This window comes from Myxocyprinus asiaticus, chromosome 6 (assembly GCF_019703515.2).
Source record: "Myxocyprinus asiaticus isolate MX2 ecotype Aquarium Trade chromosome 6, UBuf_Myxa_2, whole genome shotgun sequence".
Lineage (NCBI taxonomy): Eukaryota > Metazoa > Chordata > Actinopteri > Cypriniformes > Catostomidae > Myxocyprinus > Myxocyprinus asiaticus.
The window spans coordinates 35,411,993-35,428,375 of NC_059349.1; the positions used below are offsets into that span (position 1 = coordinate 35,411,993).

General features: G+C 38.2%; 2 protein-coding genes across 2 annotated transcripts; one reads left to right on the forward strand and one right to left on the reverse strand.

Annotated features, from left to right (window-relative positions):
* Positions 1-1,079: 1,079 nt before the first annotated feature.
* On the forward strand, positions 1,080-11,504 carry LOC127442565 (kelch-like protein 20). The gene is made up of 12 exons (XM_051700698.1): positions 1,080-1,195; positions 1,776-2,142; positions 2,295-2,501; positions 6,503-6,661; positions 6,868-6,962; positions 7,189-7,304; positions 7,756-7,939; positions 8,105-8,248; positions 8,409-8,542; positions 8,946-9,154; positions 9,252-9,358; positions 9,987-11,504. The coding sequence occupies exons 2-12, from the start codon at positions 1,807-1,809 to the stop codon at positions 10,069-10,071; spliced, it is 1,776 nt and encodes a 591-aa protein (XP_051556658.1). The 5' UTR covers positions 1,080-1,195; positions 1,776-1,806; the 3' UTR covers positions 10,072-11,504.
* An 81-nt stretch (positions 11,505-11,585) lies between these two features.
* LOC127442567 (centromere protein L-like) lies at positions 11,586-16,211 on the reverse strand. The gene is made up of 5 exons (XM_051700699.1): positions 16,140-16,211; positions 15,604-15,763; positions 15,241-15,492; positions 12,605-13,156; positions 11,586-12,493 (listed from the first exon to the last, which is right to left on the reverse strand). Exons 1-5 carry the CDS (start codon positions 16,154-16,156, stop codon positions 12,419-12,421), a joined length of 1,056 nt encoding a protein of 351 aa, XP_051556659.1. The 5' UTR covers positions 16,157-16,211; the 3' UTR covers positions 11,586-12,418.
* Positions 16,212-16,383: the final 172 nt, after the last annotated feature.

Sequence of the window (16,383 nt, forward strand, 5' to 3'; positions counted from 1 at the left end):
ACAGTTCGAAGAGGTTCTGGGTGAATGGGGTCAAGAGTGATTTTACCAGCCCTATCATGTCAAAAAAATCGAATGTGTTTCTCCTGTTTATTTCTTTAGCATAATAGGCCATTAAATATTGTATAACATAATTATATATATATATATTTAAGCAATATCACAGGAGCAAGAGTGCCTGCGCCGAATCACAGCAATGCTCATGTAGGGCAATATAGCATGATTGCAGTGCTGATGTAGGGCCATATAGCACGATTGCAAGTGTGATATTGCTTATGTACAACAGTTCAATAAAAAAGTACATTTAAAAAAAATTGGAAAACCTGAGAACAGTCATAAAAACACATTTGTGCATGGAACTACTTTCTTACCCGACGGATCAGAATCTGGTTCAAACCAAATGATGCGTCCAAGCCTTCGTTAGTAATTAAAAAATGTCACGGCTTGTGCTGTTTCTACCAAGTTATTGGATAAACAAGGATAGATGGATGTGTGTGTGTGTGTGTGTATGTGACAGAGAGAGAGAGAGAGAGAGAGAGAGAGAGAGAGAGAGAGAGAGAGAGAGATGGAGTGTGTGCGATCAACTTTTGCCACTCCCAAGCAGAAATGCTGTCAGCTTTCTCAGTGGAAAAATAGCCATCCAAGCAGGGGTATTTCTCCCTATTTTGCGGTAGCCGGTGCGCAAGAGTCATTCACTATAGAAACTGCAGCAGTGGGTGAAATTCTTGGGTGCAGTTCCGAGCAACATTGCAGTCATGACAGTGATGAGACATATACCAATTTACAATAAACATCAGATTTACACAACACAATTTACAAAACTAATATACACATAATTACACAACACAATAATTATATACAATGTACAGTATACAATACACACAATATAGAATACACATACACTAAAAATAGTATATAAAGTATATATAAAATATACAGTAGGTTGTATTGTACTGTATTGACATTCAGGCTGTCGGTATATATATATATATATATATATCAGTGGTATACATGAACGAGTAAGATGAAGGACTTTTATTTTACAACATACATTTCCGGTGACTGTCAGGAAATTCCTCTGGAAAAAAAATAAATAAAAGTGGATAGTGTCCTGCAAACCCGCTGGTTGCCGTCATATTATTTTATCAACTTTCGACGACTTAAAATTCACTCTGGACCGATTTAATGGACAAATAAGGTAAGGAAGCAATGCCTCTTTTCTCAGTGTGTCTCAAATGAGTATCGCCACTAATAAAAACGGCAAGAACAGTAAAAATCCAGCATTTGAATCAAGCGAAGCTAGTGCTTGTTGACACCCCGTTAGCAGCTGTGTGTACTGAGTCTCGCTCATAGATTAGTATATTTAGAGACTATGAATTTATGTGTACAGTTAAAGTCAGACCGTTATAGTTTAATATGTATAAAGGAGAATACATCTTCTAATGTTGAAGCCCTGCCAGATTGATTACCAGTATCACCAGATATTTAACATTTGATGAGCTATGATTTAACATTTAACTTAACATTTTTGTATAAGAGTAATTAAAAAAATAATTAAAGATTATTTAGTTGTCATAGAGCAGATTTTTTTCATCCAAATTGACATAAAATGTGCATTCAGCGCCTTACTCACAGGCACAGTTGGTGATAGCTCATGGCTTACTCCTTGCTGCAATCAAACCGAATCGAATTTGTGCGATGTTCTGTACAAATAATTGCTCCAAAGGTTAACCAGTTCTTGTTGTTAAATATTCCATTCCATTGTTCATGTTTATAAGGGGTACCAGTGCACGCCTTGATACCACAGGAATGGATATCACAAGTCGCTGCACCTTGGGTGACCCCAACAAACTCCCAGAGGGAGTGCCCCAGCCTGCCAGGATGCCCTACATCTCGGACAAGCACCCTCGGCAGACGCTGGAGGTCATCAACCTGCTCCGCAAGCATCGAGAGCTGTGCGATGTGGTTTTGGTGGTGGGAGCTAAGAAGATTTATGCCCACCGAGTGATCCTGTCTGCCTGCAGCCCTTATTTCAGAGCCATGTTCACTGGAGAATTGGCCGAAAGCAGGCAGACGGAAGTCGTCATCCGGGATATTGATGAGCGCGCCATGGAGTTGCTCATTGACTTTGCGTACACATCACAGGTATGCTCTTAACATTCCTATTGTTCAATAGTGCTGTGAACTAGAGTAGATTGTCTTACAGGGGCCCCAAAAAGTAAAAAAAAGTTCAGTATTAAAGAAGCTCTTGAGTGGTATAGAAGCTATTAAGACGTAAGCTCTTGGGTGGCCTGCAGGTGACTGTGGAGGAAGGAAATGTGCAGACTTTGCTGCCTGCTGCCTGCCTGTTGCAGCTGGCAGAGATTCAGGAGGCCTGCTGTGAATTCCTGAAGCGGCAGCTGGACCCCTCCAACTGTCTGGGCATCAGGGCCTTCGCCGACACTCACTCCTGCAGAGAGCTGCTGCGCATAGCTGATAAATTCACTCAGCATAACTTTCAGGAGGTAATGGCTGCTCTCCACACACCCTCCATTGTGTTGATTCTGAATGTCTTCTGACTTTGATCTTGAACCTTTCTTCTTGTTTTCATTGTTTTGTTTTTGTTCCCTTTCGGTTATGCAGCACAGGTCTAAATGTGCCCTCTCTGGTAACTATAAATGAAATTAATATTTTAATCTTGCATTATTTTTTATTACAAAAAGGGGACACAAATAAACTGGTTGTTCATAAGCTTTAAAGGGTGGTTTCCCCTTATTCCCTTAATTTTAGCCGTATATTCTATTTGATTTTCGTTTTCCATCAACTAGTTTAGGGGTTCTCTGATGACCATGCAGCACTGTTATTTTTAACTCATGGGAAGAGCCCTCTTTGCTGGTATCAAGTTTACACCTCCTTATATCTTTAATGTCCTCAGTACTCAAGAGCTTAAGAGTAGCTATAGCCTATATACCAGTGGTTCCAAAATGTTTTAAAATTATGGCACCTCAATGGAAAAAAAAAATAAAATAATAATATGCAATTGAAAACAGTCCTTTATTTAAAGAGTTGAATATTTATGTAAATATTATCAAATTAAATACAAATAATGTAGCATTCAAGAGTTTCTCCTAAACATTGCTTCAAGTTTTAAAAGTAATTATTCAAGAGCTAGTAATAAAAAATAGATCAATAATATAGAGAACAGAGTATACAGTGCTTTAAGTTTTTCAGTAATAGCAGCAATTAAACAAAAAAGTGATTTAAAACATTTAAAAAGTAATCTAATAAAAAATAGAACTACTTAAATTATTTAATTAATCTTTACTCTGTGGTTGTGTAATTATTAGATACATAATTACTTTTTAATTAATTAATTAGTGTTTGAAAAGCAGACTTGTTATTGAACTTTCTTGGAGTTAAAGCTAATAAAATTACCCAGCCAATGACTGTGAATGCTTTTCTCTACATTGTTGTTTGATTAAAATAAAATATAGCCTTTTAACAGCTGCAGCAGGTCTATTAGGCTGCATTTACACATCGGACAGATCAAATATTTTGATAAAATTTTTGCCCTGTCTGCATCACTTAATACATTAATGGCTGTGTCTACATGAATATTGCATCAAGACGACACATATTTTTGTCCCGGGTCATTGTGCTAAGACCACGTGTATTCTAAACTCAAAGTTTAAACTTCTGGGATGCCACCTGCAGATGATATCAAAGAGCTATCTATCACTTTTAATTAGGGCTGGGAAATTTAAAGAGTTATTTTCTGCGATTAATAGCTGACTGTTTAACTTCACTAATGTTTTTCCCCACTTTCTGTGGCTAAAATTGCCATACATTTTCAGGAGCTGAATGCTCTTTTCAACTGCTACTTCTAGCACATCCTAGAAACTGATTGTGTGGAGCAGAGCACGCTTATTCATTATGGGTGACGCATGTTCCGGGCATAATAAACATGGGAGCGGATTTAGTGAACGGAGAATAGAGAATTCACCCTCAAGTGCCAGCGCACAGCTCGACAATGTTCACTCACAGTCATCTGAACCAGTATCAAAAGCGAAACCGTGCGAGAGAGACCTAGCATATGCATACGCAATAGAGACTGAATGGCACCTAGAGAAAATAAGTTTTGAGTTTGTTTTTGTTTTTGTTTTTTTTTTTCACCCAATTTGGAATGTCCAATTCCCAGTGTGCTTTTAAGTCCTCATGGTCGCGTAGTGATTCGCCTCAATCCGGGTGGCGGAGGATGAATCTCAGTTGCCGCCGCGTCTGAGACCATCAACCCGCGCATCTTATTATGTGGCTTGTTGAGCGTGTTGCCATGGAGACATATCGCGTGTGGAGGCTTCACGGCATCCACGCTCAACTCACCATGCGCCCCACTGAGAACGAACCACATTATAGCGACCACGAGGAGTTTACCCCATGTGACTCTACCCTCCCTAGCAACCGGGCCAATTTGGTTGCTTAAGAGACCTGGCTGGAGTCACTCAGCACGCCCTGGGATTCGAACTAGCGAACTCCAGGGGTGGTAGCCAGCGTCTTTTACCACTGAGCTACCCAGGCCCCCATAGTTTTGAGACTTTAAACTTCAGCAGATTTACTGCTCTTATAAAAATCGGGAGTTCTGGCAAGCTTGCCGCAAATTCGGCACTCATTATTTTCACATGCAAATGAGTTTGCGGCAAACTCCTCATTGTCGCTAAAGGTTTGCTGCTGGTTTACCACTACAGGTGAAGAGCTGCATAGTTCTGGAAAACATTTGCGGCGAATCGCAGGCTCATTTGCATGTGAAAATAATAATTGGTATATTTGCGGCAAGTTTGCAATAACTTTTTTTTGTAAGGTTTCAGCATTCAATTTGTTTTGTTTTTTTATCTGTATGTATAGTGTCTTATAATGCATTGGCATTTACAAGTTTATCTTTCCAATAAAGCTTGACATAAATCTGTCACCATTTGAACCTATAATTATAGAAGTCCACTGGAACAGCAGAAGATTTTGCCCCACTTGGAAAATGGAATATGTAGAAGCAGGCGGTGCAAGAACCTCAGAATTAAATTGGACTTGTCCCAGCACATTAGCACTTTGTGTGCATGATTTCGCCAACCCACTTGCACCTATACATGGCACACCCTTGCATGAAAATATCAAAACTTCATGACCATGCCCACCATTGCGCGTATGATGTATTGCATAGTGCTTCACTTAAGATGTAGTGCTCTTAAAATAGGGCCCTCTATCTCCTCTAGTTTCTTTAGTGTTTAGGGGGAATAAGAAAATAAAACCGAGCTAAATTCGTTAAGAGAATTTTGTGGATGTAGTGCAGACTGATTATATAGGGTTTAGAGGAGAAATCTAGTTGGTTAGATAGAGAGATAAATATTATGTTCCCAGCAAGTGATACAGGTTAAACAATATGGGACCTGCAAAAACTTAATAGGACTACTATTCTTTTGCAGAAAAATGCCTTTTTGAATCCAGAAAATGTCGTTTACGTTATTTGTGCACATCCAAGTCCAAATTTTATTTGGGTTGTGTGGCATTCAGTTTTTACAGTAAGATTAAATTGTATTTGTGAGATCTCCGAAGATTTTATTTTATTTTATTTTTTTTGAAAGTAGAAGTCAATGTTAATGTCAACCTTGTGTAAAAATGCTCCCAGAGTTATTGCTTTTGCTTGGCCAATAGCATACTTGAGTAGACAAAAGCATGAGCACAGGTACTCGGTGTGAGATGTGGCACATTGTCATGTTTATCTGAGGAACATAGATGTTTAATATATAATGCCATTCGGGGGCCTGGGTAGCTCAGCGAGTATTGACGCTGGTTACTACTCCTGGAGTCACGAGTTTGAATCCAGGGTGTGCTGAGTGACTTCAGTCAGGTCACCTAAGCAGCCAAATTGGCCCAGTTGCTAGGGAGGTTAGAGTTATATGGGGTCCTCGTGGTCGCGAGTAGTGGTTCTCGCTGTCAATGGGGCGCGTGGTAAATTGTGTGTGGATCTAGAGTAGCATGAGCCTCCACATGCTGGGAGTCTCCGGTGTCATGCACAACGAGCCATGTGAAAAGTGCGGATTGACGGTCTCAGAAGCAGAGGCAACTGAGACTTGTCCTCCGCCACCCGGATTGAGGCGAGTAACCACGCCACCACGAGGACCTACTAAGTAGTGGGAATTGGGCATTCCAATTTGGGGATAATATATCTATATATATATGCCATTCTAAAATTTGCATATAAATCTGGAGTGTTGTCTTTACCTTTATGCATTTTCTATGAGGTAAATACACCTCCTAAGATTACCTTTTTGAAGCTGATTTGCCCATATTGTTTGAGTTGATTTTCTATACTCTGATCATTAAAATGACTTGAAAGGGGCACTTCAAGATTATACACTAAATTAAATTAAATCCCCAGAACACCTGCTGTGACTCTCTTATCTTTTTCACATCTCATGAGTTTTTTATCCATGAGATTTAATTAAATCCCATTATGTTTGTTTGTTCCTGGCCTTAGGTGATGGAGAGTGAAGAGTTCATGCTACTGCCAGCCAACCAGCTGATCGACATCATCTCTAGTGATGAGCTCAATGTTCGGAGTGAGGAGCAGGTGTTTAATTCTGTAATGGCCTGGGTTAAATACAGCATTCAGGAACGCAGGCCTCAGCTGCCACAGGTCAGATATAAAGGTTTTCAAAATACTATACGCATGCTGTCCATAAATGCTCATCGTTCAGAGGAAAATAAATGATATCTAATGAATTTAAAAATGTAAGCAGGTTTAAAATTGTTTTAACTGTATTTCTAAGTTGTTTACATGCAAATTAATGTTATGATTGCAGCTTAAATCAGTGAGATGAATGAGATTTGTCATGGCAACAGGTTTTGCAGCATGTGCGTCTTCCCCTTTTAAGCCCGAAGTTCCTGGTAGGGACGGTGGGTTCAGATCCTTTGATCAAGAGTGATGAGGAGTGCAGGTGTGTGTATACAGTTGCCTTTGCTATTAATCTGATGCATTGAAATGTTTCAAAGTAAAGTGGAAATTATCTTGCAAATCAACCTGATGTGCAACCATTGGTAGATTTAGCTTTTGTTGTAAAATATTAATGTAAAATAGCTAATTTAAAATGGTTAATTTTACCTCCTTACAATGTACCAGCAAAATTCATGGAAAGTAGACAATACTTTTTGTTTTATTTATAGGGACTTGGTGGATGAAGCCAAGAACTATCTCCTGCTACCCCAAGAGCGCCCTCTCATGCAAGGACCTCGAACCCGTCCCAGAAAACCCATTCGTTGTGGAGAAGTGCTATTTGCTGGTGGGTGTTTTAAAGAACCAACAGATATTTGATATTAGAATTTATCTTTTCCGTTGATTTTGTTTTATAGGGATCGTTCACCCCAAAATAAAAATGGTCACCTTCATGTTGTTTCAGTTTTTTCTGACTTTTTTATGTGGAACACATTGGTAAATGTCTAGCAGAATGTCAGCCTCAGTCACCATTCATTTTCATTGTATGGAAAAAAAGATGTAATGGAAATGAATGGTAACTGAAATTACATTCTGCCTAACATCACTTTTTGTGTTCCACAGAAGAAATCACACAGGTTTGAAATAACATGATGGTGAGTAAACAATGACAGAATTTTAATTTTTGGATGAACTATCCCTTTAATGATATCAGCCCTATTCCAGGTTTTTCCCATGGCATATCAGATTTCCTGCAGTAGTGAGTCCTGTTTGTGTGGCTGTATTGTCCTGTCTGTCAGTGGGAGGTTGGTGTAGTGGCGATGCCATCTCCAGCGTTGAGCGTTACGACCCCCAGACCAATGAGTGGAGGATGGTGGCGTCCATGAGCAAACGGCGGTGTGGAGTTGGTGTTAGTGTTCTGGATGACCTGTTGTATGCTGTTGGTGGACATGACGGCTCGTCTTATCTTAATAGTGTGGAGAGGTGTGTTGGAAATGAAAGTTTTATTTTTTTTCAAATTATTCAGTTCATCAATCTTAAAAAAAACAAAAAAAATAAAACAATGCAGAATCTGCTGCTACTTTTGGAAAAAATTTGTTACATTTTTAAATCAGTTGTAACAGTGTTGCCCTATGCTGGCTCTGTCAGGTATGATCCTAAGACTAACCAATGGAGCAGTGACGTGGCTCCTACTAGCACCTGCCGGACCAGTGTTGGTGTTGCTGTACTAGGGGGTTACCTGTATGCGGTGGGAGGTCAGGATGGTGTCTCCTGTCTCAACATTGTAGAAAGGTTAGTAAATTGTCATTGTACACTAATAGTCATTAGTAATCATGATTGTCATTAGTGTTCATTATTATTTCTGAACAAGTGAACTCTATTGGCTTTTTGAGCATGGCTTTATATTCTCAGTAATAGAGAATATAACAGCATATATTATGATGTTTTGCAGGTATGATCCAAAAGAGAACAAGTGGACTCGAGTTGCCTCTATGAGCACTAGACGGTTGGGTGTGGCTGTAGCCGTATTAGGGGGTTTTCTTTATGCAGTAGGAGGTTCAGATGGCACCTCCCCTCTAAATACAGGTAAATGCAAAACTCAGTTATACTGAAATGAATCCAAAGCATTCAAATGTTGCTATGCTTGCAGTTAATGCTGGACCTGTGTCCCTGTAAGAAAAAAATGCAGCAGAGGTGCATGGAATTTCTACCCGATTTTTGTTTTTATGAATGTGCAATTAACCATCTGGGGAACTTTGACTTTTGTGAACAAGCCTTGTTTTGTTAATACATTCACGGTGTCAAATATGTTATCCAGTTATGTCAATGTCCATATTCTTGTTTGAAGTCTAAAATGTTCAGTGCAATCAAATGTATTAATGTCCCACAAGATCAGTTTGATGTAGTCATTGTACATGGATTGCAAAATTTCAAGTGTTCTAAAGGAATGCAGAATGTTGTTTTTACAACTATTGCTGTATATATCCAGTGGAACGGTATAACCCTCAGGAGAACCGCTGGCATACGGTGGCACCAATGGGTACCCGGCGGAAACACCTGGGCTGTGCCGTGTACCAGGACATGATCTACTCTGTTGGCGGCAGAGACGATACCACAGAACTGAGTAGCGCTGAGCGATATAATCCCAGAACCAATCAGTGGTCCCCGGTGGTTGCAATGACATCCAGAAGGAGCGGGGTACTTGTTTGAGTTTCTCAGGCCACAGCTGTGATCTTATTTCAGCCTCATGTACAAGAATAGCCCAACAGTCAGACTCTCTCTTTGGTTTTTTTAGGTTGGTTTAGCTGTAGTAAACGGCCAGTTGATGGCAGTAGGAGGATTTGATGGTACCACATACCTGAAAACTATAGAAGTCTATGACCCTGATGCTAACACGTGGAGGTAAGTGTGTACTTGCAAAACTAACACCACTTTAAAGGGGTCATATCATGAGGAATCAAAATTCTTGATATTTTGGATAAGGGTTCATTGTACTATTCAAAACATTCTGTGACTGTCAGAGCTCAAACTTCCTTCCCAGTGAAAAAAGAACATTTATTGAAACTAAGCTGCTGACGTCTACAGATAGTTATAATAATTAGAATACATTTGTACACATGCACTCATGATCGCCTACATTTAAGCATTAACAACACCTATTTGGCATTCAGAAACTTGGCCTGCCAAATAAGGCTGTTTGTGAAGGGTGGATTGTTAAAAGATATATTGGACTCAACAGTAAACCTGCAGCTTGTGAGTAAAAGTGCATGAAAGTGCTGTATCACGTTCACAGGGAAAGAGAATGTTTACATTGTGTTCTTAAAGGCATAGCATCAAAAAAATAGCCCATTTAATTCTATGAGTCAGAGAGTGGGGTGGAAAATCATCATAAAGATCTTAATTATGACTTTTTGGTGCTAAAATCTTGGCTAGCATTTTAAATGGACCTCAGGGAATAAAGTTAAAGGGGTCATTTAAATCACATTGTAGTTGATTGGCAGATCACTAATTGTTTGTTTCTGTTTTCTAGGCTCTATGGTGGAATGAACTATAGGAGATTGGGAGGTGGAGTCGGTGTAATAAAAATGACTCACTGTGAATCACATATATGGTAACACACTCCGCATCCATCCCACAGATGCCTCACCATAGCTTGTGCCTCATAGAGACATCGGGCATCATGCAAGAGAAAAGACTGTTTTAAGACTGAATTCTGTCTCTGGTTACTGAGATGGCAAAGCCAAGGAATACCATCTTCTGAAGCTGCTCCGAGGAGACTCACCTGTACGGACAAAGACCACCACTCAATTTTTTTTAAATTCGGTTTCTTTAACATTTGAGCATATCCAAAGGCAACTTCTTAATGGATGGAGAAACAACCGCCAGGAAAAGCATTAACCCTCACTACTAAGCTATTTTACTTCTGTTACAAGGCCATGTGGAGGCCAAACTAAACATTTGTTTTCCTGGAAGGAACTAGGCCTCCGCTGGTCTGACTGCATTGAAGAAGAACTACAGTAACCTAAAACACATTGCTGGGGAGTGATGTGAACGCCTCTTGTTTTATGAGCTCATTAATGTTCGGTTTTTATGAATTGGATGCACTGTAATATCTCTACCATTTCTTTTTCTTCAAAGGGAAAGTTCGCCCAAAATAAAAATAAAAAAATCATTTACTCGCCCTCATGTTGTTTCGGACCTGTGCCCTCTGTGGAACACAAAGAGATGTTAGGCAGAAAGCCTCACAATTCACTGTCATTGCATTGAAAAAGATGTAATGAAAGTGAATGCTGACCTAGGCTAACATTCTTCTTAATATATACTTGTGTTTCACAGAAGTCACAGGTTTGGAACATGAGGGTGAGTAAATGACAGCATTTTAATAACATTCCTCTAATTTTCTTCTGAGTTTTTAAATTGAGCATTATATGTTCCTCTGCATTCTTACCAGATGTATGCAGATTAGTTGATCCAATTTTTTTTTTATTGGTGTACTGAAAATGCATTCCCTATTGCAATCTAATGAAGGCTGTGCAGAAATAAGTTTTTTTTTTTTTTTTTTTTAAGCAGTCCAAAACAGGATTGATGTATCAGTTTACTTTCTGTAACAGAATGCATCAATGAATCAAGTCCATGCACTTTAAACTAATAAGAGTTTGTTTTCTATTAAAGTTTGTAATTGTTTTCTAGGAAAAAATGGTCGGATGTAATGTCTTATCTATTTTTGTTCTTTATTGTTGTGGACCCATGGCAAATTTTCTTTAGTTTTTCTTAATCTGAAATGTGTAAAAAAAAAAAAAAAAAAATCGCAGTGGCCCGCACGTATGGTCAGAAACAAAATGTTGAGCTTGTTATTGAATATAACATGAAACTGCCCTAATTGTCAATTGAACACCATTATTTTCTCACAGGAAAGTTGTGTTCTAACCTCATGTTGATATATTGTTCCATATATCTTTCATGATCTTATTTAATTTTAAAGATGTTCATCAACTGTCATTTCAAAATTTTGAAAATGAAAAACAGGAAAGATAATCCAAAGGTTTGTCACTTCTGAAATTGTATTTGTAAGCGATCAACCTTTACCATGAGGTTTAGATACCTCGAACATACAAAAAAGTAAAAAAAATTTCTTAATCAAAATGTCTTTATTTTTTCCCCATACAAACTGGGGGATTTGTTAAAACAGATATAGGAGAACTCAACTTAGATTTATGCTTTACTGAAGCAAAGGTATTTGTTCTGCACATTCTTTGTCCTTTTATGATGAAAATGTTTAAATGAAGGGTGTGTCTTCAGTGATAATGAATCAAATTTAAATCCCAAACATAGACTGTCAAGGTAAATCAATCACAAAATGAGAAACCAACCTTTTGAAATTCAAAGCAATAGCTTTATCTACTCTCACAACACAAACTTATGCTTGCGAGATTCTGTAACACAATGGGGTAATTCCACAGGCCCTACTGAAATGACTTTGAAGGATACATAAAAATCAAAATTGGTGTCTTTCATCATTAACTGTGTAAAGATCACAGAACCTTCCCTAAGCGTTTTACATAGGGTAGAATGCGTCAATAAAAGAGCAACATGTTACAATATACCAAATTTGAAAGACAAATGTAAACACCAATAAATGTCTCAACTCTATTTATGAACAGCTATACATATAGAGATAACTATTTACACATCATAGACAAGTTGTTGTATCACATTAATCAAAGCCTTGGGGGCTAATATAATGTTATTTGCCAGGAAAAAACCTTTGGCCATTTAAAGGAAAGAAAAAAGGCAGAATAAAAACAAGACAATTACATTTTAAAAGTTTGAAGAAAGACAAACATTTTTTACAGCACATTTCAAAAAATAAATATGAGACTTCAGACAAAAAGATTTAAAAGTTAAGGGGCTGAATATATATCTAAAAAAAGGTATTTACAAATCTAAAATATGCTGCAGATCTTAAGTTGGCATTTTCAGAAGGGCACATTCCGTCAGTAGTGTGAGTAAGGTGGTGATGTAGTCACTGTTTCCAATCTAAAGAGAAAAATAGAAGTCACAAAAAGTTACAAAACATGAATAGTCAGAAAATAAGAAGCAACATTGGGTAAATATACAGAATTAATATAATGACAGTTGTATGATTACCTTAATTTTCCCATCCAGATGTGCTGATCCAAGAGCAGTAGATACTTTTACAAGTTTCCCAGCAGACAGGTAGATCTTAAAATGTCTGAAAAAATGAGTCTCCAGCCCAGCCATGAAAGACTCAACCTCCTTGATATCGATCCTGTCATCTGCACTCTCCTCTGGGTGAACACTGCTCCAGAGCTCCCACGCATCCTGTGGGTTTACTGTATATGAGATATCCAACGGTGGCTGTGTGGGCAGGCTCCAGGCCAACTTCAGGTATCTGATATTGCAAGTGGGATGGCAGCCGGTCCACAAAGCAGCCAGCCAGTTCAGAGTAGTGGAATTCAAACTCAAAGAGCCAAAGTTACAGTCAAAAGCTCTCTTGAACCAGGACTTAACCAGAGCCGTAAGAGACTCTGGTCCACTGGTGAAAAACAAAGGTAAGCTGACAAAATCAGGAGGAAGAGACCTCAGGTATTCAGGATCACCATTGACACACGTGAGCCAACCGCGCCACACCACTTTCGGCGCATCTCCTGCTGCAGCAAACACTGGTTTGGACTGGATCTGAAAGAATAGGAGAGAAATCAAAAACATTTATCACATTTATCTGCCACTGTTCATTGCACACAGAGTTACCGCAGATTGTGTGGGTTCACCCAAACATTGAACAAAACTAACAAGCCTGTCCTCTCTAAAGCTGTACATGAAAACATTGCATCAGGTTGAGCTGATGGGTCCTGCTTTAAAAAAAAAAATTCAAGTAATCACAAGTAATGTTAGACCAATATTTCGTCCAAGCCAAATACTCCTCTTATATTTGGCTATTTTGAGATTATCAGCAGTACCAAACTCTGGCAACAGAAAATTATTAATTGACAAGGTTTTTGGTAATCACATGAATAAATGCTACATAAAAACTTTAATGTCAGCAAAGTCATGTAATTTAAAGGAATAGTTCAATTCTCTCATCATTTACTTACCTTAATGCCATCCCAGATGTGTATGACTTTCTTTCTTCTGCAGAACATAAAAAAAGATTTTTAGAAAATATCTCAGCTCTGTAGACCCTTACAATGCAAGTGAATGGTGACCAGACCTTTAAAGCTCCAAAAATCACATAACGGCAGCATAAAAGTAATACATAATACTCCAGTGGTTAAATCTGTCTTCAAAAGCGATATGATAGGTGTGGGTGAGAAACAGATCAATATTTAAGTGCTTTTTTACTATAAATCTCTTCTGCTTTTGTTTTTGGCGATTCGCATTCTTCGTGCATATCGCCACCTACTGGGCAGGGAGGAGAATTTATAGTAAAAAAGGACTTAAATATTAATGTTTCTCACCCACACCTATCATATCACTTCTGAAGACATGGATTAAACCACTGGAGTCATATGGGTTACTTTTATGCTGCCTTCATGATTTTTGGAGCTTCAAAGGTCTGGTCACCATTCACTTGCATTGTATGGACCTCAGAGCTGAAATATTCTTCTAAAAATCTTCATTTGTGTTCTGCAGAAGAAAGTCATACACATCTGGGATAGCATGAGGGTGAGTAAATGATGAGAGAATTTTAATTTTGGGGTGAACTATCCCTGTAATGCACATAACATAAAATTGTAGTGTGACATTTGTTTATTTATGTGTAGATTATATATATATATAAGTAGGATTCGATTCCCGATTCCATTTCTAGTACATGTACCGATACAGGTTTGTTTTTAAAATTTTATTCTTCTGAATTTCATATTTAACAGTTTATTTCAATTTTATAAACAAAATGGTGTTTAAATAAATGAATTCATTAAAACTGCAATCAAATGAAAACAATAATTTTAATTTAACAATATTGGAGTTATTTTTGTCAAATAAAGTGCTGCACAACAGACCATCACAGATGTGAGATATTGCTTAAATATAAGATCATTATTATTGATTTATTATTATTAGTATTACAGTGAATATTACATAACTAAATACAGTAGTGATATATTTCTGCCATACTTTTTTCCATTTTGGCAGAAGCTTTTGTTTTTGACGGTAGCTTCTCACCTCCGGAAATGCAGGTCACTACATGACCCAGTGTTATTATTAAACCCCAAAAGGCTGCTATTTCATTAAATAAATATGTAGTCTGTATGTGCTGCATGCTATGTAGTGAATTAACATTCTGCAGCTGTCATCTGCTACAAACAGACCGTGCAATGCTCATGATGGTGTTTTAGAGCTCGTTGATATGATCAGTCTGCTTCACGTTTACATTCAAACATTCTTAAACAAGATCTATTTACTTTGAAGCGTGCAGCACATGCAAACTAAGCCTATATATTTATCTCATTAAATTGCATCCTTTGCGGTTAAATAATCATACTAGGACATAACGTGATTGTTTTTGCACGCTGAATGTTTATGCAATCACATTCATACGTCAGATGATATCCTTTTTGGTATCTGAGCATTTTTACAAGCACGAATACAAGTACATGAGCGCAGTATTGGACCAAATTCCTTTACCAGTATCGGGACATCCATATCAATATATAAACCTTATGTCAGCCATCATCAGACACCCTACTCTCTAGATATTGCCATTGGATGTTGAAAAACAATTTAGGTTGACCACTACTAAGAGGCCTTTTCAGACTCACCTGAATGAAAACCGTCTCAGCATCCTCCTCAGTCTCAGCCATTCCAAGAACTGCAGTAAATGTGACTTTGAATCCCAGCTCCAACCCCACTTCAACTGCAACTCCTTGTTGTTTCTCTGCCACGATGAAGGCTGAGAGATGTTTGGAATATAACTTTAGCTGTGTGTGTCTGAAGCCATGCAAAGGGGTGACGTAAGACAGCTTCCACTCATTTTTCACCAGGAGGGCAATGTGCTCAGGGTCAACCTTATTCTGTAGAAAGAGTACATAGAGAGACATTTAAAATTCAAGCCACAGTATGCTGATTACATTGAAATATTTTCAAAATATGGGACAAAATGGATAATCTCCATGATAGCTTACTGTGATGTTTTGTGATTTGGCAGCCCCTCTGCTGGTTGGGACCTTCAAGACTGTTAAATGTCCTGTTGTCTGCCAGAAATATGAGGGTGCTTCCAAACAGCTCCGACCATAACTCTTGCTTCTGCGAGTAACAGGCCTGCCGGCAGGAGTATTGACGGCACTGCAGGGACAATAGAATTAACAGATATATAATCCTGCTGAATGGAACAGTCCTCTGCCTTGCGATGCTCTACAATTTAACTGTCAATGAATCAAAGCTGTTACACATCGTAATTTCACGGTTAAAATATACTTCAAAGGTCATTTTGAGACTCATTAACCCCCTTAATCAAACACATACTGATCAGAAAACAAAGACAGCAGTTCAGAAAGTCGCTCCTAATAGCGGTTAGCCAAAGTGAAGACAGCCATAAAATACTGTTATTTCCGTGTAATAAATAAGAAGCTCATACAAATAGTGTTTAAAATACGTTTGATAATCAAGTCGTGTGGTAAAATCGTCTTGATGTTGAGTTAAACACTTATATTCGCCGTACCTGCCTCTCCCTTCCATGACGAACAAAAACACATCCGACCGAGCCAAAAATACCGGAAGAGGATTTTGAACTTCCCGCGTTCCCATCATACAAGGATGCCAAACAGGAATGCGAATCGATTGATGCGGGCGGATGAAAAGTGTATTATTTATTTCTTCATTAAGTCGACTCAAGATTAAATTTAGCAAGATAAATACATTGTATAAAAAAACTTTAATATTATCATATACACACGTAATATACA

Bases quoted from the DNA above. Each gene is read 5' to 3' on its own strand.
- LOC127442565 (XM_051700698.1), top strand. From the start codon at position 1,807: ATGGATATCACAAGTCGCTGCACCTTGGGTGACCCCAACAAACTCCCA. The intron at 2,502-6,502 runs GTAATGGCTGCT...TCCTGGCCTTAG, and splicing joins CTCAGCATAACTTTCAGGAG to GTGATGGAGAGTGAAGAGTT. The intron at 9,155-9,251 runs GTACTTGTTTGA...TGGTTTTTTTAG, and splicing joins TGACATCCAGAAGGAGCGGG to GTTGGTTTAGCTGTAGTAAA.
- LOC127442567 (XM_051700699.1), bottom strand. The intron at 15,493-15,603 runs GTAAGCTATCAT...CTCTTTCTACAG, and splicing joins CCAAATCACAAAACATCACA to AATAAGGTTGACCCTGAGCA. The intron at 13,157-15,240 runs GTGAGTCTGAAA...CTATTCTTTCAG, and splicing joins CTGAGACGGTTTTCATTCAG to ATCCAGTCCAAACCAGTGTT.